At 37.1% G+C, this 26,864-nt stretch overlaps 1 protein-coding gene across 7 annotated transcripts in view; it reads right to left on the bottom strand.

Moving 5' to 3' along the window:
* NRG1 (neuregulin 1) overlaps nt 1-26,864 on the bottom strand; it is a 1,114,285-nt gene that overhangs the window by 18,782 nt on the left and 1,068,639 nt on the right. For 3 of the 7 annotated variants that reach the window (XM_047857141.1, XM_047857145.1, XM_047857143.1), the window contains 2 exons: nt 17,840-17,969; nt 4,393-4,451 (listed from right to left, as the gene is read on the bottom strand). In XM_047857141.1, the coding sequence (XP_047713097.1) occupies nt 4,393-4,451; nt 17,840-17,969 (189 nt within the window). Of the gene's footprint in view, nt 1-3,954; nt 4,452-5,056; nt 5,125-17,839; nt 17,970-26,864 lie in introns of those variants that run through there. The other 4 variants (XM_047857144.1, XM_047857142.1, XM_047857146.1 and 1 more) reach the window with 2 other exon arrangements.

Genomic DNA, 26,864 nt, shown 5'->3' with positions numbered 1-26,864 from the left:
ATTCATTTTCCAAGGAAGTGATAATAAATTTCCTTACACATTTCCTTGAAGATGTGACTCAGTTTTTCTCCCTAGAACCCCTTCCATCATATGCCTTTTCCTCCTACCGGTCAGTAATAATTTAAGGGTTAAAGCCGAGATATCTACAGAAACTCTTTTCAGAGAATCATTATTCCATGCCTACATGAACACTGCTAATGATCTATATTAGTTGCGTAGAAAGCTTGGTTAAGTCTTCAATAAAATTAGTAGCATGCCCATGCATACATATTACTGCATTTACAGTTTTATAGGTAAGTCTGTGAGCCTAACTATAATTTCATTTCATGGGAAGTCATTCATATCAGGCAGCTCCAATTTCAAATAATTCAAAGGGAAATTGGTACTTAAAATTGGAATCTCTTCTGGCCATAAGCCCTAACAAGGAAACAAGCAGAGGTAACATGCATCATTCTTGACCTGGAGCAAATACTGCTCTAATTTATTTTTACTATTGGTGGCTACATTTCTTTCATTGTGAGTCAAGAAAAGCAGAATACACAAACACTTTTCATTTGATGAAGAAGTTATTACTTTCTATCTGTTCTATTTAATCTAATGTTGGCTTAGGCTCATTATGTATCATACGCTTCCTATTGAACTTCTGTCTCGCCACTACATTTTTCAAATTAAATTAATAATTCAAAAACACAAAGGTTGCTGTAAACAATTTAGTTTCCTTTTCTACATGTGATTTCCTGCTGTGCAGTAAGCAATATAAAAAATTAATTTAAATCTAAGAGTCTTCAGAAACTATTAAATATTGACTCACTATTCCTTTGCTTGAGGATTTTATAATTGTTTGAAGGGAACTGATTAACCTGTAGGTTAATTTAAAATTTTCAATTGCATCAGAGAAAAGAACAATTAAACAACTTTCTTTTACCAAAATTATCCATCCATGCATTTACGGCTTCTGATAAAATCTGAAGACATTCAAGATTTTACTCTTTAATACTTTGGGCCTCCTTATGCAAACAATATCAAAGACATATGTATAGTCCTTTCTGCACCTTTGAGATTTCTAAAGGAGCTCTGTCAATGCCAGTGCTAAGTGGGACGTATTTAGTGTCTGACTTTTCATTTTTGACTTACCTTTACAAATGCAGATACTTTTTATTTTCACATATACAAATCCATATTGCCATTGAGCCTTTTGGAATGTAATAGGAGGCTTTCTCCGCACTCCCAAGTTTCCATGTGCACAGAAGCACATTCACCAACACACACACAAGAAAGTCTAACACTCAGTTAGAATTTATGATAATTTATGTCATAGATTGTGTCTTTATTCTACTGTCATCCAGATACACGTTGGATAAATTAGTAATTTCAATGGTTTTTAAAGCATTTAGAATCAACACAAGTAATTTATGCACTAGTAACCTCTGATTCAAAATTACATTTAAGGAGATCTATTGGGATTACTCATGCTGACAATATGCCTAAAAGTTCTAAAATTGTATTCTGTAAAAATATTCTATGATTTGGGCTATTCTATAATAACTTATTATTATATATTAGTTTGTATATGATATACTTGCTGTATACTGCCTCTAACTATTGAAGCTGTGTTTTTTTTTTTTTCTGCCCAGGAAGTCTATGTATCAATTATGAATTGCCTATATATGCACATTCTCCCCCCCCCACCCCCAACAATGATCAATACAATGCTTGAAAGTAGGAACTCTGTCAAGGTAGGTCAAATTTGAAGCTAACCTTGACAATATTTTCCTAGAAAGTATTATAAATATGTTTTATTTCAAGGCAAATGGCTGCCTTCAAGAAAGCCATATAAAATATACATTTGTTCTTTTCTTTCATACTTTAAATCCATTTTTATAAATCAATAAATGTCCCCATAGAATACTCTGACCAGAAAAACTGCATCAAATCCTAATAATGTAAGTTATGTGCTAATAAGCATTTTAAAAGCTGTACATTCTTTTATAATGTCATTCTTCTATTCAAAATGTGGTTTAGTAAGTCGAAAAAATGTTTCTCTTTGAACCTGGGGAATATCTTTTCCTTCAAAATTTATGTTATGTGTTTCAGACTTTATGAACACAAACAATTAAATTTAATCATTACCACTGTGGCAACATTTTTTATCCTTTGTGCAGACTACACTGATACTTGAACATAAAGTTCTTAAAACAGCAAAGTGTATTTTCCTGCCTTCTATATGAGAGTCTGCAGAAACGAAAATTGAAAATTTAAGCTATAGAGGTCAGAAAATTAACGCTGGGCGAGACAACTTTGGAAAGCAGTTTCTGAAGGGAAGCTCTTGCTTTTCCAGATCCGAGGGAGCCCTGACGCACAGTCATCACAGACTGCTCATAAATTCACTTCCTATCAATCTTTGTTACATCAGGGTAAATATGAAGGCTGCTTTCTTGAATGTCTTCCAAAAGTGCGATCGAAAGCTTACTAAAGATTTTATTTAAGGAATCACACTCTGATTAAATACATAGTGGCTATTTTGAAAGAATATCTTCTGAAAAAGAAAATGGCCTAAAATAGAAGTTCAAAACATCTTCTTTGCCTACTGCTGTCAGATCTAACTGCATCATTATTTGGGGAAATAGCTTCATTTTAAAAATGCGATTCTCTATATAGTGCCCTAACGTTGCCTTCAGTGCACAATGAAACTCGGTATAACACCAAACATTTAAGTGTGATACACATGTTCAGAATTTTCACTCAATTCTACGATATGTTATCATATTTATACAGTCACATGATTTGCTAAATCTATGTTATTTGAATACAAACTGATTTCTGAAAGGAATGGCTTTAAAATATTCAGTAAAATTCTACTATTCCTCTTCTATTTTTTATTCTCCATCTTATCTACCTTTAAAAAGATTAATAACATAATCTTTGATATGTAGCCTGTGTAAATATGCCATAAGCACCACCTCACTAAATAAATGATTGAATATTATGGAAATGGCCTCCCCTCAATGAATATGAAATTAACTTTTCCATGAAATTTATTCTTCCACGACTGTTAACAGGAGGAACAGGATCTTATTCTTTGCATGCCTACAAGTAAGGGTAAATCTCTGATTCTTTGAGGGCCCCCAAATGACCGGCTCGTATCACTATTCATTGTGTTACATGAATTTACATTGATCGGCTATGTCCAGTATTTTTCAGGGTGAGCAACTGACAATCCGAATCAGGGATTGATAAATCCAGCCCACTGCCTGCTTTTGTGAATAAAGTTTTAGTAGCACACGGCCATGCCTATCAGTTTATGCATTGGCTATGGCTGCTTTGTGCAGAGTTCGTGGTTGTGCAGGTGACGGTTATCACCTGCAAATCCTGAAGTATTTACTATCTGATCTTTCACGGGGAAAAAAAAATTGTCACCCTTTCATCTCAATGAATAACTATATGGAATCCATTTTAAATACAATGCTTTGAAAGCTCCAGAATTAGAAGCGATAGCCCAGTTCACAGCAGAAGGACAAATGACATGATCTAGTTACCCGTGCAAATTATATACATGTGGATTGGGTCTTTTAAGGATGATGTTCAACCCTTCAGGAAGCCATAGAAATCCATCAAAATTTCCCAGTTCTGCATTAAAAATATATATCTGGATGCAAACTATTATATTTCAAAGTAAGTAACGAATATCAAAAAAACCCTATTTGTCCCTAAAATTGTCATTGAAACTAGCATAAAGAAATGCAAATATAAAGAAATGATTGTTTAAACTAATCCTGAATCACCTGTTTCCTAAGCAACATAAAGAGAAGCCAGGATATCTCATTTGCTGTGAAATGTTTGTAATTTCCTACTCAGTGCTCTTTTTACACCTAAATGCAAACTGTTAATGAAGAGAAACATCTGAACTCTTTTTAGCATGTTTATTTGTTATAAATAACACATTCTGAGCCGAAATTAACTTACCATCATTTCAAGTGCATACTGATTACAATTTAGCAACATCCTTTGCAGGACGCTGCCATTTTATAAAGAAGATGGACTGTTTAGCAGAATGATTTTATTTTATCAATAACAGTGAGACTTTTAAATGCTTTTATTATAATTGCACTGTGTGATATTGGCTATCATTTTGTATCACATTATTCAGTATCCATTTCAGAAGCATCCGGAGCCTCACACACCTATTAGTATCTCAGAGCCCACTAGTCACGAACAGAGGAAGTAATACAATCGCTTGTGTTAATGTTCTCATGCGACAGGCAGAGGCAGTCAATGTTAGACCTGGTAAAACACATCTATGTCTAGGTGAAATCTGAGGGGAGATGCAACAAGAAAGCGGCAGCGACTGAGCATGCTCCTACTCAGGCAGAGACAGAAAGGGAGTGGACGTACTGTAGAAGCTGGCCATTACGTAGTTTTGGCAGCGATCACCAGTAAACTCATTTGGGCACCTGAGAGAAGAAACAAAAAACAATGGTAGAAAAAACAGAGAAAAAGAGAAGAGGTGAATATATGCTAGAAAGAAGCTCCTTCAGTGTCATTTGACTGAACTTGGCGAGTTCACCCTCAGGAACTGAGTCTTTGTCCTAACCATGGTTTTCAGACTCTGGCATTTCCCTCAAAGGATTAAAAATCGGCACAAAATGGGGTCCTAGGGTTCGTATGACAGAAAGGAAGATGGCAGCATTTGAAGTGGCTGCTTTCTTTCAGAGGGACTCGCTGAAAATCGCATCTGATGGTTTCTTTATCTCCGTTTTCCACGGGACATCTTTGGTCAAAAGTGCCGGAAAGAAATGGTTTTTGGTTGGCCTGCCTGCCATGGTCACCAGAATCCCTGGCCATCGGGACTGGTCATTCTAATTCACCCCTATGATCTTTGGGGCCCAAGCTGAGAGACAGTGAAACAAACTCACACTGAATGAGTTGATGCCCCGAGTGGCTAAACCATCGTTAGGACAAAAGGAATCAGTTACAACTGAACTGTAAAAGCACCAAGTGGTAGTAATTGTTGCTGTAGTTTGGGGGAGAAAGCAAATTTCAGATTATTTTAACATACTTTCTTGGTTTTGGACTTTCATGGGCACATTCTCAGTACATCTTGCTCCAGTGAATCCAGGTTGGCACCTAGAGGGCAAAAATGTGATAAGCAATAGAATGCTAAAGACACTGAATTTTCAGACTGGCAATTTTCCTCCTATGGAATATGGAGATTCCTACAATGACCTGGTGGCTGAACAACATAAAGAAAAGGAAAAGAACACATTTAGAAAACCATGTTCCATGGAAACTGCGGGGCACATATTTTTGTTGTTGTTTGCTTCAGTCTTCATAAGGCATTTAATGATAAATGAAATTTAACTCCCAGGGAGGTTGACAAGTTACATAGGGCTGGCAAGGCCTGTGTAGCTAAGTCACTTTCCCTCTGGCATTTCCTTATCTGCCACTGAGCAAGGACTCCTATCTTGTTAAAACACTAGTTTTGATAAGGTCTTGCATGGTTCCATCCATAATCTTTTATTATTTAAAGGGTCCTGAGCTTTTCCCTTTATAGACACTCAATTTTGTGCTTTCATAGGTACCTTTATGTTGTAAGTTCAATCACCAAACTACAATAGAAGTCAAGCGCTTACACACTCCAGTGATTACTGACCAGAAAAACTATATGCCCTATTTTTTTTAAAGGTATGACAAATTAGGTCTCCTTTTTAATACTGAAAGACAGAAAGAAGCAGACATTTATTAGCACAAACTTCACTTCATCCAGTGATCCCCAAAGACAAATGCATTTTTAAAATTCAAAGGGTGGTTCTACTGTAGTACTTAATAGGTGTCATTTCGCATTTAAGGTGAAACTATTTTTAAACTGCATCAAATTTTCGTTTTACTCACATACACTCACCTATCCAAATTCTAGAATCTTGATATAATAAATATCGTTTGTAAGGTCATGCAGTGGGGATGTGCCTAAATATGGAAGTCCTTTCTAGGTGCTGTTTTTGTTGCTATTATACCAGTAATGAAAGCATTTCATATTGGATCCATTTTACGCAGTAACATGCTCTAGTCAAGAGGGCCATCAAAAGGTTCTAGGAAGCAAATTAGCTTATAGATGCTCAACACCCACAGTCATGGTTACTATCCATAGTTCATCTATACCATAACCATCATGCAAAGCCCCTAATAAAATGTGGTTGTGACAGCACATACCTCATGATTTACACATGACCGGCCCTTTCTTCTCCATAGTAAATAAGAATAAATATTATCTTTTTGGCATCAAAGCAATGTGAATAAAACCAAGGATATTTTTCTCATTCCCCTTAAAACCAAATTCCATGCCAAAAAAGTGTTATCAAGTGATTTGGTATATCTAATTCTATTTCATGAAGAATGGCCTGCAAGATAAAATACTAAAGTTCTGGATTTTTATTACTATGAGTTCTTGTGTAACTTAAATATAATTATGATCACTGGTATTATCAATAAACTTAACAATGAATATCTTATATTGATACAGCCCTTTTAACTCTTCAAAACACTTTATACACACACACACACACACACACACATACACACACACAGATATATATATAAAATTTGAACAAATTCTATCTATCTATATAATTGAATTGGTTTCTTTGGTTAGAATATTTTTGCAGCAGTGAATAGAGGAAGATCTACCTAGAGAAATAGAAATACAGAAATAAGAATGATAGCCTGTGAAGCTGGGTCATTTTTTCATAAAGATGTCACATGCTTCAATAAGAATGTCTTCACAGATATATAAGGAAAATACATGGAAATCTATTTTTCATATAATGTATTTAACATAATGACTTCTGAAATATACAGGATTTTTGTTTGTGTATTTGTTTCTGAACAAGGACTAAAATCCACATGGACATAGCCTACGATTAAGCAGGTACTCCAGAATTAAGGGCATATTCTACAATGACCATTTTCTCTTACCTGTTGGCATTATTGATAACAATTATAATTCTCTTATTGATCACACAGTAATCCACTTGTTTCATACAATGAACATGGTAGAAGACATGTGAACACTGTATGCATGTGTGTGTGTGTGTGTGTGTGTGTGTATTGGGGGGTAGAGGTGCAGAAGGGGGAGAACCATTTGAGGTAAGCAGTGCATTGATTTAAGTAAGGATCATAAAATGAACATATAGTTGAAGAATCATGAGTCGCTTAAGAAAAGGAATGCATTTATAGAAAATTGTCACTTATGCATCTTGGATGCCAGTTTGGGGATGAGAAGGCACAGGACAAGGAGGCGATGCAGATCAAAAATCTTATCCAATCAATTTTCTAATTAGTACGAACTTCTAAGGTGATGTTTCCTAGGGAATTGGCCTATGGCATGGTGGTTTATCTCTATCATAAAATGACATGGATACTTGGTACACTAACACTAGATATGCTTAAAATATGCCAATCTTTTTTGGAACTATCAGCTGTATCTGCACCAGGACTATTCTTGTGGTAATGTTTATCCTCAGATACATTTTCTTAGGGTGAAACATTATTATTCAAAGTGTGGCTCATGGACGAATGGCACCAGCATCTCCTGGGATCTCGTTAGTAGAAATGCAGAATTCCAGGCCCCCAGTTTATAACTGCTAACTAAGAATCTGCGTTTTTAACAAGATCCCCAAGAGATCTGCATGTACACTAACGTTCAAGATGTCAGAGACCCTGACCTTGGAAAACGGAGACTAAGCCCGTCTATCCTGGCACCACAGTATCTTGCTGCCTCGATGTGGGCAGCCCATTTGACTTCATGGGGCCACAGGGATAAGATGAAGGGATTTGACTAAGCGGTTCTCAACGGTTCCTTTCACCACAAAGGTTCTGGAAATCAGTGCTCATCCTAACACATGGAACCACTGTGTGGAAACTGACAGCATTTCTTCTGAATGTGTTACCAGTCGTGGAGGAGGACTCAAGGACTTTTAAAAAACATTTTTGATACAATGGATTTTTAAGACAATCATGGAGGTAAAACAAACTGCAAATACCTATTCCTAAGCAATTTAAGTGTTCAGCAACAACTGTTATTATGGAACTTTTGGGGACCTCTAGAGTTGTTGCCAAATCAAATTGAAAGAAGCAGAAACAGATTTTGCCTGTGCAACACTGCAGACCGCATTGACTATGGAGAGAAGGCATATGCAAATGGAAGCTCATCTGATCGATAAGCTCTGATTAAATTCTATGGAATTACTTCTAAAAGAATAGGGAGTCTGTCTGGCTTCTGACATGTTTCTAAATTAGCACTGTACATTAAGCATCCAATCTATCACTTTCTTTGGAGATAAGAGTATGGTAAATTTAATCTCATTTTGAACAATATGCTTTGGCACGAGTCTGGGCAAATTCCAAGAATTTTGTCTCTTAGGACAATCTGTTTGAATAATAATCAAGCCTCTATTGTAGCTTCTATATATATTGTTTTAGTATGTGCTCTTAACATGAGCAATGATCTTTGTTTTACATTTGTTCTTAATGCGATGAAAATTCGCAGATCGTTTTGTCCGAACTTAGGTATCCCCTCTCCCAACTGACCCTTCCCTGACCTCCACCTCTCCATCTCCCACTTCCCTGCCCTGGCTGAGGAGTCTGTCTTTGCCTCTCACACTGCACCCTGTCCTGATCTCTTTCACAGCCCTCACCTGTCTGGGTTGGAATTCTCTGTGGTGAGGATAGTGACCATATTTTGATCGTTCTGAATCTCTAATTAAAAAAATTTTTTTTAAAAAACATTTATTCATTTTTGAGAGACAGACAGAGAGACAGAGCACGAGCAGGGGATGGGCAGAGAGAGAGGGAGACACAGAATCCGAAGCAGGCTCCAGGCTCTGAGCTGTCAGCACAGAGTCCGAAGTGGGGCTTGAACTCATGGACTGCGAGATCATGACCTGAGCTGAAGTCGGACGCTCAATCGACTGAGCCACCCAGGGGCCCCACTGTATCTCTAATTTTAACACAGTGTCTGCCTTGTAAAAAGCTCTCATAAAATGTTTGTTAAACTGAGCCCAAGATAGTATTGGACGGCAGCGTCCAATAATGAACTGTATCAAAGAGACTTTCATATAGTCAATTGATTTGTCAGGTATAGGTCAATATTGAACTTCTGGCTTTTATTTGTATAGTTTATGACAGACTCTCCTCTGTAAACTCCTACATAATTTCTTCTTAATAGGAGCTCCCAGTGCTGCCCTCACGGGCTCGCTTCCCTAAATAGAAACCTTTAACATTGTGTTTGGAATTGGAAAGGGCTCTGTAACTCTTTAATAATGAGTTATTATGTCAAATTTAAATACTGTTGCTGAAATACCAGTTTACTTGGATTGAATAAAGTAGTACAATCTAGTGACCAAGACTTGCACATAGCATTGGTAATAACCTTAGTTCTTTTCTAGTAATAACCTTAGTACTTGGTGACTATCCTGATATGTTTACTATGTAATCGGTAATACATTAATGTATTTTGAGAATCAATTTAGTGCTTGGTGTAGTTTTTATATTCTAATTGGATATTTCCTTTTTTTTTTTTTTTGGTGGAGGCACTAGGCATATTCAAAGATATTACATACCCCCAAGAAACTTCTGGTTATTTAGCATTTGCTAATTTAATAAACCATTATAAATGGTTTTATGTTTTTATCAATTGATGGTCAAATTTTAAACCATCCTTAGACATCATTTATTTCTTGGTTTCATTAATTTTCATCAGGTCCTCCTTAATCCGGCAGCAAAAGGGAAACAAGGTCTACACCTGATATTTCCTCATTCTTAGTCATCACAATGATATATTTGGACAATTTTAAAATACCTTGCCTCAAAAAGAGGAGTCCCTACTGTCTTTTTGCTCTACCTCAATACTAGTTGTGGTATTTCCTTCATATTGTATAACCTCTGGAATGATTTCTTTGGTGTTTAATGTTTACAAATATCAAGTAGTGGAGGGGCGCCTGGGTGGCGCAGTCGGTTAAGCGTCCGACTTCAGCCAGGTCACGATCTCCCGGTCTGTGAGTTCGAGCCCCGCGTCGGGCTCTGGGCTGATGGCTCAGAGCCTGGAGCCTGTTTCCGATTCTGTGTCTCCCTCTCTCTCTGCCCCTCCCCTGTTCATGCTCTGTCTCTCTCTGTCCCAAAAATAAAAATAAACGTTGAAAAAAAAAATTAAAAAAAACAAATATCAAGTAGTGGAAATGCCCACAAATAACATCTTAAGGAATATCAGTGAGTTTGAGTGTTAGATATTAAGGCCTTTTGCTCTCATTCCATGTAAGCTAGAGTTAGTGGTGTATACACTAGCTCAAACAGTGCTTGTCTGTTTTTCTAGAGTGTCACGTTGCAAGTGCTGACTCTTCCAACCCTTCCCCTGCTCGGCATTCTGGCTAGAACTCGCCCACTCACTGCTGGAATATCTGTGTTGTGGATTATTCTTTCCCAAATGTGTTGTTACTGTTGGTGTGTATTTTCCCGAGATGAACCTCATTCTGTTATCTACCTTTGAGAGAGACTTCTTGAGATTTGTATATGCTTTTCTCATTTGTGTTTCACCCTTTTTACAGCATCATCTGCAAAAGATGTGTATTTTCTCAAGGGAATGCCTTCTTCAACGTCATTAAAGAAAACATTAAATATAAAAGGTTCCCACAACATTTCCTTCAGATCCAACCCTATATACCTCCCCAATACTGTGCAGCTAGTCTGAATCACCCCTTTTCCTTTTTTTTTATTTATTATTATGATCTGTGGACTTGTTCTCAATCCAGGAGATAATTGGATACATATAGTGGCCACATTGGATTCATGGGTAAATACTGAGGAAACCAAAAATCGAAGTTGTCCTGGGTCTCCAGTGATGTTTTTCAATGTCTAAGACATACAATCCCAATAATGAGGGTGGCAGTGTTTATGAATTAACCTGTCCCTGTTTGAACCTTCATGCCCTTCCCAAAGCTCTGTTTGCACAGCTTGTTCTGAAATGCTCATCTGTAGACTAAAATTCTCACTGCTGTTTACTCTACATGATGTATCTTTGTAAGTTTGGGGGTCAAACAATTTAATCGGATATGGGATCAATCTACATCCCATGCATCTCCATGTCCCTGTCACACGATGACATACTGAGTGCTACTTTGTGGTTTGGTCTTCCTCTCTCGAGGATGCCTTCCCCTGTCTTGTCAAAGAGCCTGGAGATTCAGAACTTTACAGTTCTATCTACACTGCGAGCCTCATTTTATAATGAAACAGCTAAATATCCACTTTTTACTTAAATAACTCAATAAAAATGTTTCAAAATTGTGTTTTGCTTTAAATGGACCGTTTGCTGCATATTTTTTTCCCAGACTCTCTGCCTTTGACAAGTTGGGGTCCCCCATTAGACATTTCATTAGCTCCCTAAATATCCATCACAGCACTTGGCACACCTACAATTTATGATTAAATTAATTACTTGAAATATGTTTGCTACTCTCGACAGCCTAATAGACTCCATGCAGAAACCAGCATGGTTTTGTTCAGTACTTTCTACCGAGAATGAGCACAGCCTGCCTCATAGGAGATCAGTAAATCTTTAGGGCTGCCTACCTGATTTCAGGAGAAAAAAGCACGCAAACTATTAAGAAGACAATGTCATTGCCCCTGATTTTAGGTAAAACTACACCTCAATTGTTGTCTATGAGGACAAAAGGACTTCCTTCAATCTACCTTAGAGAGTGAAAGCCAAAAATGAGTTAATAAACCCCTAGTTAAGCCGGATTCCCAATGCATGGCAAACATAGAAGAAATAGAAGACATGGTCATCTGAGGAGCTGATCACGGATCTGAGCCACAAGAGTTGCACTCACTGTCTCATAAATGCTTTTCCATCTGTTAAGCCTGTCATCTCTTAAGAACAGATGTGCTATAGGCAAGGGTCACACCCACTCTGAAGAATGAACTCTTCCAGGGCTAGAAAAAGAGTGCAGTTAGCAGTCTATTCTTATGGACTGGAGGCTCTAACCCAATACATATTCCTTTTTTTCTATTCCAAATTTCTCCTTCTACAGCCATGATAATGAAGCCACAGGACACAACCATGAATCTGAGCCATCATTCCCTTATTTAATTATGTTAACCCAGCTACCAGAAAGTGTCAGAAGTATAATCATCATCATTTTATGCCAGGATTTTATAAAACTTTAACCTCAGCTAGTGTCTCTGGCTTTCTCTCCCAATCTAACCTAGTCCCCAAATTTCTCTAGCCTGTGTCTAAGTCTGTCTTCCCTAAATATCTGCTATGTTTACTGTACCACTCTCCTGCTCCAGCCGTTACTAATACTCCCTATTAGGTATCGCAATGTCCAAGGTCACCTACCTGGCCTTCAGAGCTCTTGAACTGGCCCTCACGTCTAAGTTTTGTTTGGTCTGTTTTGCTTCCCACAATGGAGCTGCTGGTCTAGATATTCACGTCACTGTGTCTCACGGAAACTATTACTGCAGCCTCAGTGCCTGCCTGGTATATGGAAAAGACTCCATAAATGATGGCAATGTTTATAAAGCCTTCTCCAAGTCATTCCGGTCTTTTCTTTTTCTTTCTTTTGATTTTCATTACATGATAATCAGCATTGCACCACTTGGGATATACTGACTCTAATTGATTTACTATTTTAGCTACTTCATTTTCCTAAACAGACTAAGTTTCCAGGGACCAGAGACCGTGCCTTCCATTTTCTCTGTGTTTTCAAAAATGCCTGGTATAGATAAATAGAAAGCTGTTCTACAAACAAATGTTTAATATTTCATTTTTGAGTATAATTTATTATAACACAATTGCCCTGTGTTTATCTCCTACAGTTACATATTTTTATAGGCCCTTATATATACTGCACAGTTTCATAAAAATGACACAAAATCGTAAGTTCATGTTTGAAGACAACTCGCATCTTCCTTGTTTTGTTTTGTTTCCTTGTTTTTGTTTTTTGTTTTTGTGGATAAGGAAGATAATGGTCAGCGATATTAATTGATCTGTCAAATGCAAAGTTATAAAGCTAGCCGGGAGCCCGACCAAACCAAGTAAAACTGCTAATGTTAAATAAAATGAAGGAATGGGGTTTTTCAAACATCCTAGCATGTAGTCTATTAAGACAGGTGTAGGGGCGCCTGGGTGGCGCAGTCGGTTAAGCGTCCGACTTCAGCCAGGTCACGATCTCGCGGTCCGTGAGTTCGAGCCCCGCGTCAGGCTCTGGGCTGATGGCTCAGAGCCTGGAGCCTGTTTCCGATTCTGTTTCTCCCTCTCTCTCTGCCCCTCCCCCGTTCATGCTCTGTCTCTCTCTGTCCCAAAAATAAATAAACGTTGAAAAAAAAAATTTAAAAAAAAAAAAAAAAAGACAGGTGTATATATTTTTCTAATGTCTACAGAGAAAATGTAATACTACCATTTACTTTGTATTATAAGGGGGAAAAAATCTTGCTTCCCCAGAGTTAGAAATACTTTAGCAGAAATGAATTCATTTAATTTCATGGACTCCCTGGAAAGAAATTTGGAGAACATATTAACTCCATATTACACATAAAGATATCGTCCAGAGAGTTGAAGGGAAAGGGATCAAGACTGTTCACTAAAATTGGTGGTTAAGACTCTAATCCCCTCATGAGAAAGCCACATCTGTCCGTGGGACAACATAATGGGTTTATAAATACGATCTGGTATAAAATCATTTTTAGATTAAAAAAAAAATCACATCAACATCTTCCAAAATCGTTCTTTACTAAAACTGTTCAGAAGAACTGATATATAAGAACAAGGAGACAAACAAAGAGGCAAATCTGGATGTCATTTCAAATTGTCTTATTTCTTTGAACCATGTGATTACATAGGGCATCAGATGGTGAAAGATGGAATGATTCGTTTCTTTCTTGCCTTTATGAGGTCTGGAATAGTAACTATTTTTTCCCTGGGATAAATTTTAAATTACTATGGAGAGAAGGGCAATATAAAAGATGAGAGCCACTGCAGAAATTCCCACGTGGTCCTTAGGGGGATGTCCAAGTAACCAGCAAACCTCTCCTCAGAGAAGTGTTTAACTGTTACACGGTTAATCCATTTGGAACACCTTATTCAAAATGGAGACACAAAAGAGATCCGCTGTCCAGTTTTCTACTTCAACTCCCAAGAAGACAACCATGGATTAGGTGACCAGAGAGACTACTTGGAAACTTCCATGCCTGTGGTTGTTTCTGAATCATGAGATAAAGCTGATTTTGAATGATGTGGCTCATGCTTCAGCAATGTTTTGCTTTAAACAGATGGACCATATGGAAACTATGAACTAGCTTCGTACACAGGACCATGATGAGCCAATGAAGCATTTTTATGTTTTCTGTCTCTATTCAAGTGGCCTAGTGAACAGTATATTATCGAAAGACACGGTATATTATGTGTCTTCGTTTCAGTTCTGAGTAGTGCTTACTTTTTATGTTAAAGACGTTTTCAATACAAGGATCAAACAAAACAAAACAAAACAAAACGACAAACCTTTCATTTAATGAAAAAGGCCTGAAATATTTTGGATGTTAAATATACTCCAATTCTTCCCTCAAGGTACCAGCTTGCTTTTGATGCATCAGTAAAGACATGGTGCAAAAAGGGGTAAACAGTTAAGAAAATCATCGATGTCAAAGATCTTTCCAACAAGATCCAGTGATAAGCTTTTTAAGACTTTTCTGAAAGATTATAATTACTCCCCCCCACCAAAAAAAAAAACCCAATAAAATTATGATACCAATTTGCTGAGAAGTGGAAGACACGCATAACTCACTAGACAATTAGCCTGGAGGATAGAGAGTTTTCATTCATGGCTTGCTGCTTTAATAATTATTAGAGGAATAACACACATTTCACTTCAAGATTTAAAAAAATATACAGTAATTTTTTTTTTCCTGGATTGGGCTTAACATTTAATGAAAAACTGGTGGGTGAAAAAAATTACAGTTGTTGGCACAATACCAAAATGGAACAAATGAACAGCACTTATGTGATTGCATGTTTTGTGTAGGACGTGGGAGGGCTGCAGAATAGCTGAAATTAATATGTGGAAAATAACTGCACTGGTTCCTTGGAGGTATTCAGAAACTATCATATGCACTCACTCAGCTTGTAAATCTTTGCAAAGGCTATGATGAAAAGTGATCATGTTTCATTATTATAATTAAAACACAGTGGTCTCAGATGCTTTTCTTAAGAAGTAATTGTCTGAGACATAGATAATATGAGTATAGTTGTTTAAAAAGAAGGAGAATTTAAGGAACTATAATTTTATGTTATTTTTCAAGGAGATTTATTAAAACATAATTAGGTTGTTTGCACTTAGGATGGAATAACAAAGTTTCCCCATATAATAAATGAACCTCTCATTTTACAGATTATAATTCTCAGCGTCAGGTTGGGGTTTTTTTCGATCACAGAAAACCTTGTAGGAAATTATAAGATTTATGCATCCCAATTCAGTACGGTAACTATGGGGGTGCCATATTTGTGCTGTTTCACAGCAGGTCAGCAAACCAAGGATCACAATTAACCAACTTTTATTCTTTGCTACAGGTATGTAGGTTTGAATATACTGGTGATCAAAAAGTGAATCTCTAAAATTATTTTTAAAACAACAAACATTGATAGTCATATGAAGCAATCTGGACCCGGACAAAATAGTTTTCTACATACTCTTTCATTCTTACCTGGCTTTAAAATTTTGAAAAGGTTTTTTTTTTTTACCTGTTAGTTGTGTCTTGGCTAATGGCTATTACCTATCTCTATGAAAGAGATGCTTAGCAATTGAGATCAGAATCCCATTTTTGTGATTCTTAGTCTTTTATTCACTCTAAAAGCCTATATTTAATTTTATAAGTTGTCTGTCCTCACTGGTAAAATCAGCTATACAACTACCCAAACTTGTTTTCTCTTGGAACCACTTCTTCTCTTTTACAAGAACTTAAAAACCAAAAAACAAAAAACACAAGAGCTTTGAGGGCAGGAACACAGTTCTAGGAGATATTTGTCTACTTGAACTTAGTACTTCAGGTCCCATGAGACACCCTACATGTATAGCCCATGTCTAGAACAGCACAGGGAGCAGCAAAACATTTCCCACAAAATGGCATCTTTGTTTGATGTTATGATTTTAAAAGGTGTGTCTTTTTTTTTTAATGTTTTATTTATTTTTGAGAGAGAGAGAGAGAGAGAGAGAGAGAGAGACAGACAGAGTGTGAGCAGGGGAGAGGCAGAGAGACAAGGAGACACAGACTCTGAAGCAGGCTCCAGGCTCTGAGCCGTCAGCACAGAGCCTGACGTGGGGCTCGAACCCAAAAACTGTGAGATCGTGACCTGAGCCGAAGTTGGTCACTCAACCGACTGAACCACCCAGGCACCCCTAAAAGGTGTGTCTTTTAAGATGTGCTTTGTTACTTATAAAAATTAAAGGTTTTCTTAGAACCATCATCACATAAATATTTGTATGCTATTTATATGACATAAAGGGGACATGGCCTTCTTAATTATTTCTTGTGCCTCTTTTTTAATTTTGCTAATTGCTCCTTCTATTAGCTCAGCTGTCTCTCTGACAAACTTGTTCTTCTTCGTCAACATTCAAGTCACAAGCTCATATGCTGGAGCACGAGATCATTTTTATGCAAAATAAATATGCATCTCTCATCATTTCAATGGGACATGACACATTTTTTCCCACATCAAACTATATGAGTCCACGTCCCACATACAGCCTAAATATCAAGAGTAGACTTGGGGTGCCTGGGTGACTCAGTCGGTTAAGTGTCTGACTTAGGCTCAGGTCATGATCTTACCATCAGTGAGTTCGAGCCCTGTGTCAGGCTCTGTGCCGACAGCTCAGAGCCTGGAGCCTGTTTCTGATTCTGTCTCCCTCTCTCTGCCCCTCCTCAGCTCATGCTTTGTCTCTCTCTCTCTCTCTCTCTCTCTCTCTCTCTCTCTCTCTCAAAAAGAAAATAAAAACATTAAAAAAAAAAAGAGTAGACTTAAAACGTACTGCACAGTAAACATGGGTTTTAAGGAGACCTACTAATTTTAGCTATAGGGTTTAAATATTTAATATACTGCTAATATCATTGTTTCATTCTGCCTGTTGAGAGAGAATAACTGTCATTCTTGTTAATGGTGCATCACATTCTTCAGGTCATTGGAAGGAGCACCATTCTAAATTTATCTACACACAAGGGCAGCATGAAAGAACTCTGCCTTCTACACACAGTGATGCTACACACACTAAATGCATTTCCAAACACATGTAATTTTTTTTCCCATTAGTGAGATCAAGCTAAATTCCATTTTTAAAGTAGTTATAAAACAACAAGCTAATGCCAAGTGTAACAGATGTGTAAGTAGTGAATCTTTTGCCCTTCTTCTTTTAGCTGTCCTATTCATTTTGCAGGTGATCACTGGGGTCAAAAGGAACATGGTCTTACAGCTTAATTCATACACTGGATGGAGAAGGTGGTTTCAAAAGTTATTGGCCTCTATGATATTTGCACATCTCTTCTAGGTAACAGTGAGGAGAACCACGAGGAAAGCAACTTTATAAATATAAAGGCACAAAGAAAATTGAAAAAAAGCAAACAACAACTCTGGATGTAACACGGGAGATGACAAATGGTGTGAACTTTTCAAAAACGCTCTACAAATAAAACAGCATTATTCAACAAAACACAACAAAATTGGGAAAAGAAACAAGACATGAGACATGGAGTTGTCTGAAAGCAGTCATTACGGACATAAGCCACACAGAGGATTTCTCGTTCTTACTTGCACAAGTATCTTGAGGGGTTTGAAAGGTCTTTCACCATGAAGCACTCGCCTCCATTCACACAGAAAGTTTTCTCCTTCTCTGCACACTTTACAAGATGGCTTGTTCCGGTTGTTGACGTAGATGTAGCTGGATAGAAGATAAAGAAGGGGAAGGTTTACATGTGTCTTTCCCTCTTCTAAACAGCCTTTACTCTTAAATTCTCTTAAAAGGAAGAGTTCGCAGAAAGTGTGACGGACGTCACTTTCAGGTTTAACAAACGACAGCAAAAAAGAAAGGTACTTTCTGGGTGTAATTAAATGGAATAGAATTATCAAAGGGTAACTGCAGTTAATTAATTTAATTAGAATGAAATAGAAAAAATGTTTAACATTTTTTATAACCAATATTTTATCTTCTAAGGAAGTTGGAAGAGAAAAGACCTATCACAAATAAAATATATTTTCCAGGAAGGCTCAAAGGTAATGATATAAAGTCATGTCAGGGCAACTGATGTTCAATATCATTTTTGAATGGCATCTACTTATTTAATTTGGAAATTACATTTTATATGCATATTGACCTTATAGTTTTTAGATATATGTATCAAAGAAGAATACAAGGTGGCTTATTTGTTTCTAATAAAAAAAATTATATGTTATTAGTTGTATGTATATTAACATACAGATAGGAGCCATTCTATTCAAAGTCTCCGTTCCACTCAGAAGAAGACTGTTGAATGTCTGCCACCATACTTTTAAGGAAATGGAAAGACACTCTAGTATTACTGCAAAGGACAATAATGGCACTACAAAATCTATCCATTTTGAATCAGGAGTAGACACCGTAGTCTTAATTTTTACACAGGTTTACAGCTGTGGTAAGCTTGATATCCACCTGTCAAGCTTCAGTTATGTGAAAGTGATGTGAAAATGATGCCACCACCATTCAGCATATGGAGTAAATGAAGCCCAAGCTCTTGGTCCTCAGATTCAAGAGCATTTAGTACCAGAACTTCTCCCCACTCACACCATCAGGAACACTACATGCAGTGCTCAGTCTCAACCCCAAACAGTCTAATTTATGTAATGTTCATGACTGACATTATCAGGGTGACAAGCAGAAGCATTATGGTAAGCCAACAAAGATCCTATTGACTCTTTCAGGAAAAAGAAAAAATATATATGTATCTTTAGACAAAAATTTTTCCTTGTCTACTGACTCATTCTCAGTGATTCTTTGACTTCCTTATCACTTTCCATTTTATCATTTGCATGTGAAACTCAGATGCCCTTATTTGCTTTTATTTCACTTCTCATGTATTAGTTTTCCACTTTCTTTGATTTTTCTTCTTCATTTCCGTTGTAAGTCCCCATTTTGCTTCGTTTTGGTTTTGACTTCTCCAATTCTGATTTTTACTCTATCTGATAGAAATACTCAACGTCTGATTATTCAGTTTCCAAATCATGCAAGGCCTTTGTTCCCCTGCATCCTCCCATCTAGGGCATGTTTTTGGACCATTTCTCTACTGTCAGCATGGTTTTTAGGAGTAAACAGCAAAGAACAGTCAGATTTGCCCTTTGGAGACAGATCTGGTTCAAATCCCATCTCATACTAGTTTTGTGTCCTTGAGCAAGTCACTTAGCCACCCAGAATGCAATTTTCCCATTTTGAAAACAATGGTAATGGCACTCTTACAGGATTGTCATAGGGATCATAAATAACCTAGGTAGAGGAATTGGCATAGCACGGGCACACAATGAGTAACAGCAGGTATTATTACTGGGTAAGTAGGGAAGGTGTTTATCAATCAGATGAGCATCTCACCAGTGGAAATCTGGGGATTTCAAACATCCATGGTACTCTTGGATCATTATTATGAATAATTAAGAACTGCGTCAATTTTTTAATTACTCCAACAAAAAGGCCTTTCAAAATGCATTTCAAGGTATCCTTCACCAAACAAAAGGAACCAAGGAGAATGATTTTACCCTGTATTATCAGCTATACTCTCACATCTTTGTCAGGTAGAGGGGGATGTAACTGGCATCATTTCGTCTAGTAAAGTCATAGAGTAGACAACATTTCTATACATCACATAACATAATTTTAATCTAATACTGTATCTTCAAGTGAACAACTGTTCGCTTGCATGTGACGTATTAATATTTCCATCCGTGGCAATTACTTTTAAAAGATACAAGGAGGAAATTTGCCTTAAATGCTAAAGGTTTTGTGCTTAAGACTTTCAACTGCTGACAGGATCCTGTGGGATGACAAATTGGGCCTGGTTTCCTTGCTGCCCCAGGTGACAGTACTCAATGGACCACCTGCAGTCTGCTGTCACCAGTCATTCCCACCAAGAAATTCTGAGCCTCCAGCTGATCTGCGTGGTCCCTGACAGGTTGCTAAGGATTACCCCTCACCCAAGCACCAGGCTCTTGAGGCTTTTATTAACGACAACTAACCCGTCATAGCCCCCCAAGAGCAGACACTCCATATTAATTAGAAAACTAACAATAAAGATGAGCAGTGACATAAGCAAGAGACAGATACCTCACACATATTCCTTGGACTTTAAGATAAATAAGATTAATAAATGTATGTTAAAATCAGAAATAACACCCCTTTTTGTTTTTTCAAAAATATTTCCCCCGTGAAACGATTATCCCGCAGCACCAAGTTATGTATGACACATTCATTTGAAAAATTCTTAGGTCATTACTTGAAGCTGGGATATTTGATGGTTAAATAATTCTGGGAGAAAATGAAGTAGCAACTAGCTTATATGATCATGGATTATTATGTTTAGCACTTCTATCCTTTAGCCGAAGCAGGAACAAAAATGATCATGGAATTGTAAAGCAGTAATTAACTCCTGGGTGATGCTAAGTGTCAGCCGACTGGGTACAGCTGTTCTGAACCAACAGCCAAACACAGGAATAAGATGTAATTGTCAGAAGAATCTGGGATGGAGATGGTGATATATGAACCCTTCACATTTTTGCCAGGTTTCCTTCCATTATTTTTAGTTCAATACAGTGCACAGCCAGTCTTAAGCAGATCTATAAATTCTGCAGTGATATCCTTTCTCCTTGGCTCACATACGCTGTATTGCTAAGTCAGTTTCCATTTAGTAATTCTGCCAGAAATTAATGCAACAAAGGAGGTTCTTAAACCTAGCTATGGAAACAACCTCCTTTCTGGGGGAGCTGGGAGGACTGTATCAGAGGTTAAGCTAAAAAAGTTTTGCAGATAGAATGTGTTTTGGTATAAAAAAGAAGACCCTCATAGTTCCTCCTGGAAGTAAATGAAGGTACATCTCACCTATTCGGTACTTAATAAACCCTGCCTCTACTTGTTACTATGAGCCCTGGGTGTTCTATGCGAGTGATGAGTCACTGAATTCTACTCCTGAAACCAATATTGCACTGTATGTTAACTAACAAGAATTTAAATAAAAAGTTGGAAAAAAAAAGAAAAAAAATCCTGCCTCTCACCAGTTTGTGACTAGTTTGTTGTAACTGGGAGTTTATCACAATGAACCGCAATTAGGAACACTGCAAAATATGCATCTACTACTTTTATGCTTGCCGTTTATATGAACACTTTATCCCAAACACACTTTGCTTGGGATGTTAGCAACTGCAATACTATAAGGAAGAAAGTATAAATAAAGCAGTAACTTGTTACCAGAGAATGTACTTTGGAGTGTTTCACTCTTGACCTGGTCTCCCCTGGCCTATAGGTCAGGACTAATGACCATCCCCAGGGAGGCTGGACAGTTCTCAGACTTAGCCAAGAATTTGCGGACTAAGATCACCATTTACAGACTCCTCAAATCCTGCCCCTCATAATAGGGCTCCCTTTTTTCTAGCCCGCCTTCCTTCTTCCCTACTTTCCTCACTTCCTTTCCCCTCTCTCTCTTTCTTCCTTCCTCGCCCCTCCCTCCCTCCCTCCCTCCGTCCCTCCCTTCCTTCCTTCCTCTCTCCTTCCTACCTTTCTTCCTTCATCTCTTCTACAATTCTTTAATGATTGTCTATTATGCACAAGACACAGAGATAACAACTAGAGTTACTGGGGTTAAAAACTGTAAGATTGTGAACAATTCTCCCTAAAAGGATACCTTTATAGAGAAAATGAAACGAAACGAACACTGGCGTTAGCTGAGAAGAATCAGATCCCAGGCTCAATTTTACCAGTTACTAGCTGTGTGACTCTTGTCTAGCTAACCTGCCTCAGTAAACTCAGCTGTAAAATGTGCTATCACAGGACTGTTGGAAAGTGTGATAAAGTACTTTGTCAGCTGCAACGCTGCATGCAAATATATGATACTGTTAATATCTATGTGGAAAAACAAAAAGTCCAGACTCAGGATATATAATCAAGCCTCAAATGTTCTTAGTAAATTATTCTTGTACAAAATATGAAGAGAGATTGTCTAATTTGCAGAGGCAACCATTGCATAATTGTAAGGCATTAAGTAAATATCAATAATCTACTTTAACTGTATCATAACTGCTTATTAATAACTTATAACCACCAAATTTGCCCATAAATTAAGTTGAAGAACAATTTGAGCTAAAAGAAAACCATCTTAAATGTATGATTATTTTCAACTTTTAAGACTCTTAAAATTCTTTAATATTTCTGACCCAACTTCTAAGTTACTGAATTAAATGTACTTATGATATTGTTATTATAACAGTTTAAAATTATAAAATATAAAAGAAATAGTGTGATGATCATAGTATGTAGGACATGATATAAACTGTTTATAACTTCACATTTTGGAAATCACACATTATTGCACATTTTTATAAATACACAATAAAAATCTGAGGACTAATTAAGTGTTCTCTGTTCATCACTAAATATTTTCCCACAGAATCACACAGTATTTCCTGTAGAACGTCAGGCTCTTTTTGCTCAAGGCAGGCTGAAAAGAAAATAATGCTGGAAAGGATGGCTTACTTTCTTGCTTGTTTTATGTGGTGTTTTCCTTATCAGTGAAGTAGACAGCACCAACAGACCAGGGCCATTACACAAATGCAAATTGCTGATAAGAAGCCACTCTATTCTTCTTTGACAATTAGCAGGGATTAGGGAGATGTAGGGTTTACCCCAAGGAGCAATCATTTAGACCCTGTCTTCCCTGAGTGAATGAATCCTTATTAGCAGATTTTAGGACAATTCTGAATTGTCCTAAAAACTTTACTTGCAGGAAATTAAACGAAATAATTCTATGCAGTTTCCTCAATAAAATACACAAATTTTAACAATTTTTATATTCTAATATGAAACTGTCAATCACTGCATTACAGGTTTGTTTTTCTTTTCTTCTTCTTCCTTTTTTTTTTTTAAAGAAAACCTTACCTGTGATATCTTCAATGGCTCTGAATTTAGAAATCTGCATGCTTTTTGTGCTCTGTGAACTCCCAGTTTTTAAAAAAAAAATCCTGAAAATTATTATTATTCTTGCTCGGAATACAGCTCCTTGCAATTGAGTGCTAGAACCACTTCAAAGTCCCACTAGGGGAAAAAAGCTTATGTGGGGCTCCTGAAAATGAAGTTCTGGAACAGAAGGGGAGCAGGAAAAGCGGTGCTACCTACTACAGCTTCTGCAGATGACAAGGGACTGAAGGGAGAGTCCCTGGTTTTCCAAAGGAAAAGAGGAGAGCCAGACTCAGAACTACTGAAGCACCGTCATTCTGGGTTGGCATGTTTTTCTGGGTAGTAATTCAATCCTTTGCTGAATGGCAAATAAATTCTTGAAAAGGAAAAAATGACAAGAGGAGATAAAAAAAAAACAAACCCCAAAAAAACCCACCCTGTACTGGCTTGGAGGTTCCCAGAGCCAATACAGTGATTTAAAGTAGCGAACCACGTCCTTGGCCTCTCCTCTACCGAACTCTGCTAAAGAAACAAAAATGGCAGCCAGAGAAGGAGCATCATGAGACCATAAATGAACCCAGAACTTTCTACAGTAGAAGTAGGGCATCTCACTTTATGGACCTGGGAACTTAGCTGATAAGCTAGAAGTACTTAGAGGTTCACAGACTACCCATAAGGTTAAGAGTTTGTCCAAGGAACAAGTTGATGCCAAGGGACAATGGAGATTAATTGTTATAAATGATGAACTTGGTTGGGCTTTGGTATCATTTAAACACACACAGAATGGTAGACAAGAAAGAACTTTACCATATCTTATATAATTTATCCCATATTTAAAAAGAGGGTACAAATCAAATCAAAAGAATGGTTCTGTGGTCTTGAATAAAATACCTATAACAAAGAGTTCAGAGGTGGACGGGGGAAGGCTACCCAAGGTCACACAAGTGAATTAGGAAATGCTTCCTTTCTGTTTTGTTAAATGCATACTGAGGCCTAAGTAGGTTAATAAGATTGCCTTTAATTCCTCTCTGTCTTACAAGCTCTCTGAGCAGACCCTAATATTATTTCTTCCTTCTTCAGCAGAATGAAAAGTGACCTTTGGGTGTTTCTCTTCATAAAACAAAATTATAATTTTTGTTGTAACACTGATCTCATTTGTAGCTAAACAGAAAGCAGATTCTAAGTTCCCAGCAGTTGCTGAGCAAATGATTTGGTGTCATGAGATAGTGTTATCCTTAGAAAAATAAAATTGTCAAGAAAGGTTATTTTCAAACATACAAGTTGCTATCTTTTTTTCCTTTTTTCTGACAGTGCCTTTCACTCATGATACAATGTAATCACAGGCTACTACTTCTTAGAGCAACATCTCAATGACAAATACTTTATAGGATGTCATAGATTTTTCTAAAGAGGAGGGAGGGTGAGTCTCTTCCCACAGTGGATCATTGGCTGGTTGGAGTCACAAGGGAGCTACATTTTCTTCCTTACAAAGCCAACAATAATCTCTCCAGAAATATATTTTCTACTAATCACTCATGGTTTTATAGAAGATTTCCATAGCTGGGAGTTGACAAAGCTTTGAACTGTCCCTTGAACGTTTTTCCATCAATACCTATTCTAAAGGAGTAAAATCCACGTATCCTGCAAAGCAAATATCAGCAGTCCATCTGACTGGCTTAATTTGATACATCTATAGATCTCCTCAGGCTAAATGCAGAAGGCACACATTCTTAACTGTACTCTGCATTTTCTACTAGTATCAACTTGGTTGGGAGAAGGTCATGTCAATATAGAAAATGTTAACCTGTCAATTTTAAAATTAATCAAAGTTTTGAGCGCCAACAAAACAAATCAGAACAAAGAGGACTGATCAAGGATTCGGTTATTCAGTAAGCTGCTGAAATTACCATGTGACATTTAAATGACATAGGTTAATTTATTCATCAACTAAAATACATTTAGAAATGAAAGTAGATGAAAGGTCAGAAGATAGAAACTAGGAGGCAAGTTCATTATCGTATTCAACAATTAAAAAAATCATGGCATATCAGAAAATAAAACCCATATGGTCATTGCAATAGATACTGAATCAATATTTGATGAGATTAACAATCAATTTCTATAGAACTATCAAATATTCTTATTCCCCAAATCAAACCTGAATTTAATCAGTCATCCACATACAGTTACTAAGTTGCAGGAAGTACACAGGTCAGAGGAACACATTAAAAGATACCATGGCATGCAATTAGCAAAACCCAGACCATGGAGAACTCCACAGGGCAAATAACCCAGTTTCTTCCAAGCTAAACTAAAGGAGCAAAAAGAGACAAAGACAGCTAGAATTAGAGGCAGACCAATAAGGTGAAAGAAAAGAAAAATCTAAAATACAGACACATTTAAAAGAGAGTTAAGAGACATATAAACCACTCACCATGCGTGACACTTAAGTGGATCCTGATTCAAACAGTTATAAATGTCTGATATCGAATCAGGAAATCTGATCACTGATTAGATAATTAATATTTCTACAGGGTTATCATTAATTGGTATGTGTCAAATATACTGTGGTTATGTTTAAAAACAGTCCTTCTCATGGGGCGCCTGGGTGGCGCAGTCGGTTAAGCGTCCGACTTCAGCCAGGTCATGATCTCGCGGTCCGGGAGTTCCAGCCCCGCGTCAGGCTCTGGGCTGATGGCTCGGAGCCTGGAGCCTGTTTCCGATTCTGTGTCTCCCTCTCTCTCTGCCCCTCCCCCGTTCATGCTCTGTCTCTCTCTGTCCCAAAAATAAATAAACGTTGAAAAAAAAAATTTAAAAAAAAAAAGAAAAAAATAAAAAAAAGAAAAAAAAAGAAAAAAAAAAACAGTCCTTCTCTCTTACAGATGCATACTGAAATATTTATATATTAAATGATAACATGTCTGGAATTTGCTTTGAAATAACAGGAAGAAAAGTGACTGGGAGCAAAATGAAACAAACCTGATAACTGATGAAGCAGATGATGGCTACATGGAGATTCATTACACTATTCCTTGTATTTTCATGTTTAGCATATGTTTACATGTATATGTTTAAAGATACATATATACGTTTAAAATTAAAAATGCAAAAAATATCAATTTCAGTCTTTTCGAAATATGTCTTCATAAAGCAGAATTGGTATGGTACTCTATATCGTCTACAAATATCTACTTTTTTTTTTTAAAGTTTATTATATATTTTGAGAGAGTGTGTGCACATGAGCAGGGGAGGGGTACAGAGAGATGGGGGAGAGAGAGAATCCCAAGCAGGCTCTGCACTGCCAGCTCAGAGCCTGAAGCTGGGCTCAAACTCATGAACTGCAAGATCATGACCTGAGCCGATATTAAGAGTTGGACACTTAACTGATCCAGGCACCCCGACAAGTGTCTACTTTTTGCAAACAACTTAAATCATACTAAATGCTGAGACTCTAGGAAAGCTTTCCATTAATGTAAAGTACAAGCTAAGTTTGTTGACTACCAATGCTGTAATTTAACATTGCTCTGAAAGTTCTAACCAATGCAATAAGCCAGGAATAAAAAAAATTGTAGTATAACTGGAGGACATGAGAAAGTGAAATAATCATTATTCGATAGTCATTGGTAAAGTAAAAAGAGTTGTAGCCAAGAA

Source organism: Prionailurus viverrinus, chromosome B1, assembly GCF_022837055.1.
Source record: "Prionailurus viverrinus isolate Anna chromosome B1, UM_Priviv_1.0, whole genome shotgun sequence".
Classification (NCBI taxonomy): domain Eukaryota; kingdom Metazoa; phylum Chordata; class Mammalia; order Carnivora; family Felidae; genus Prionailurus; species Prionailurus viverrinus.
This window is presented reverse-complemented; position numbering and strand designations above follow the sequence as displayed.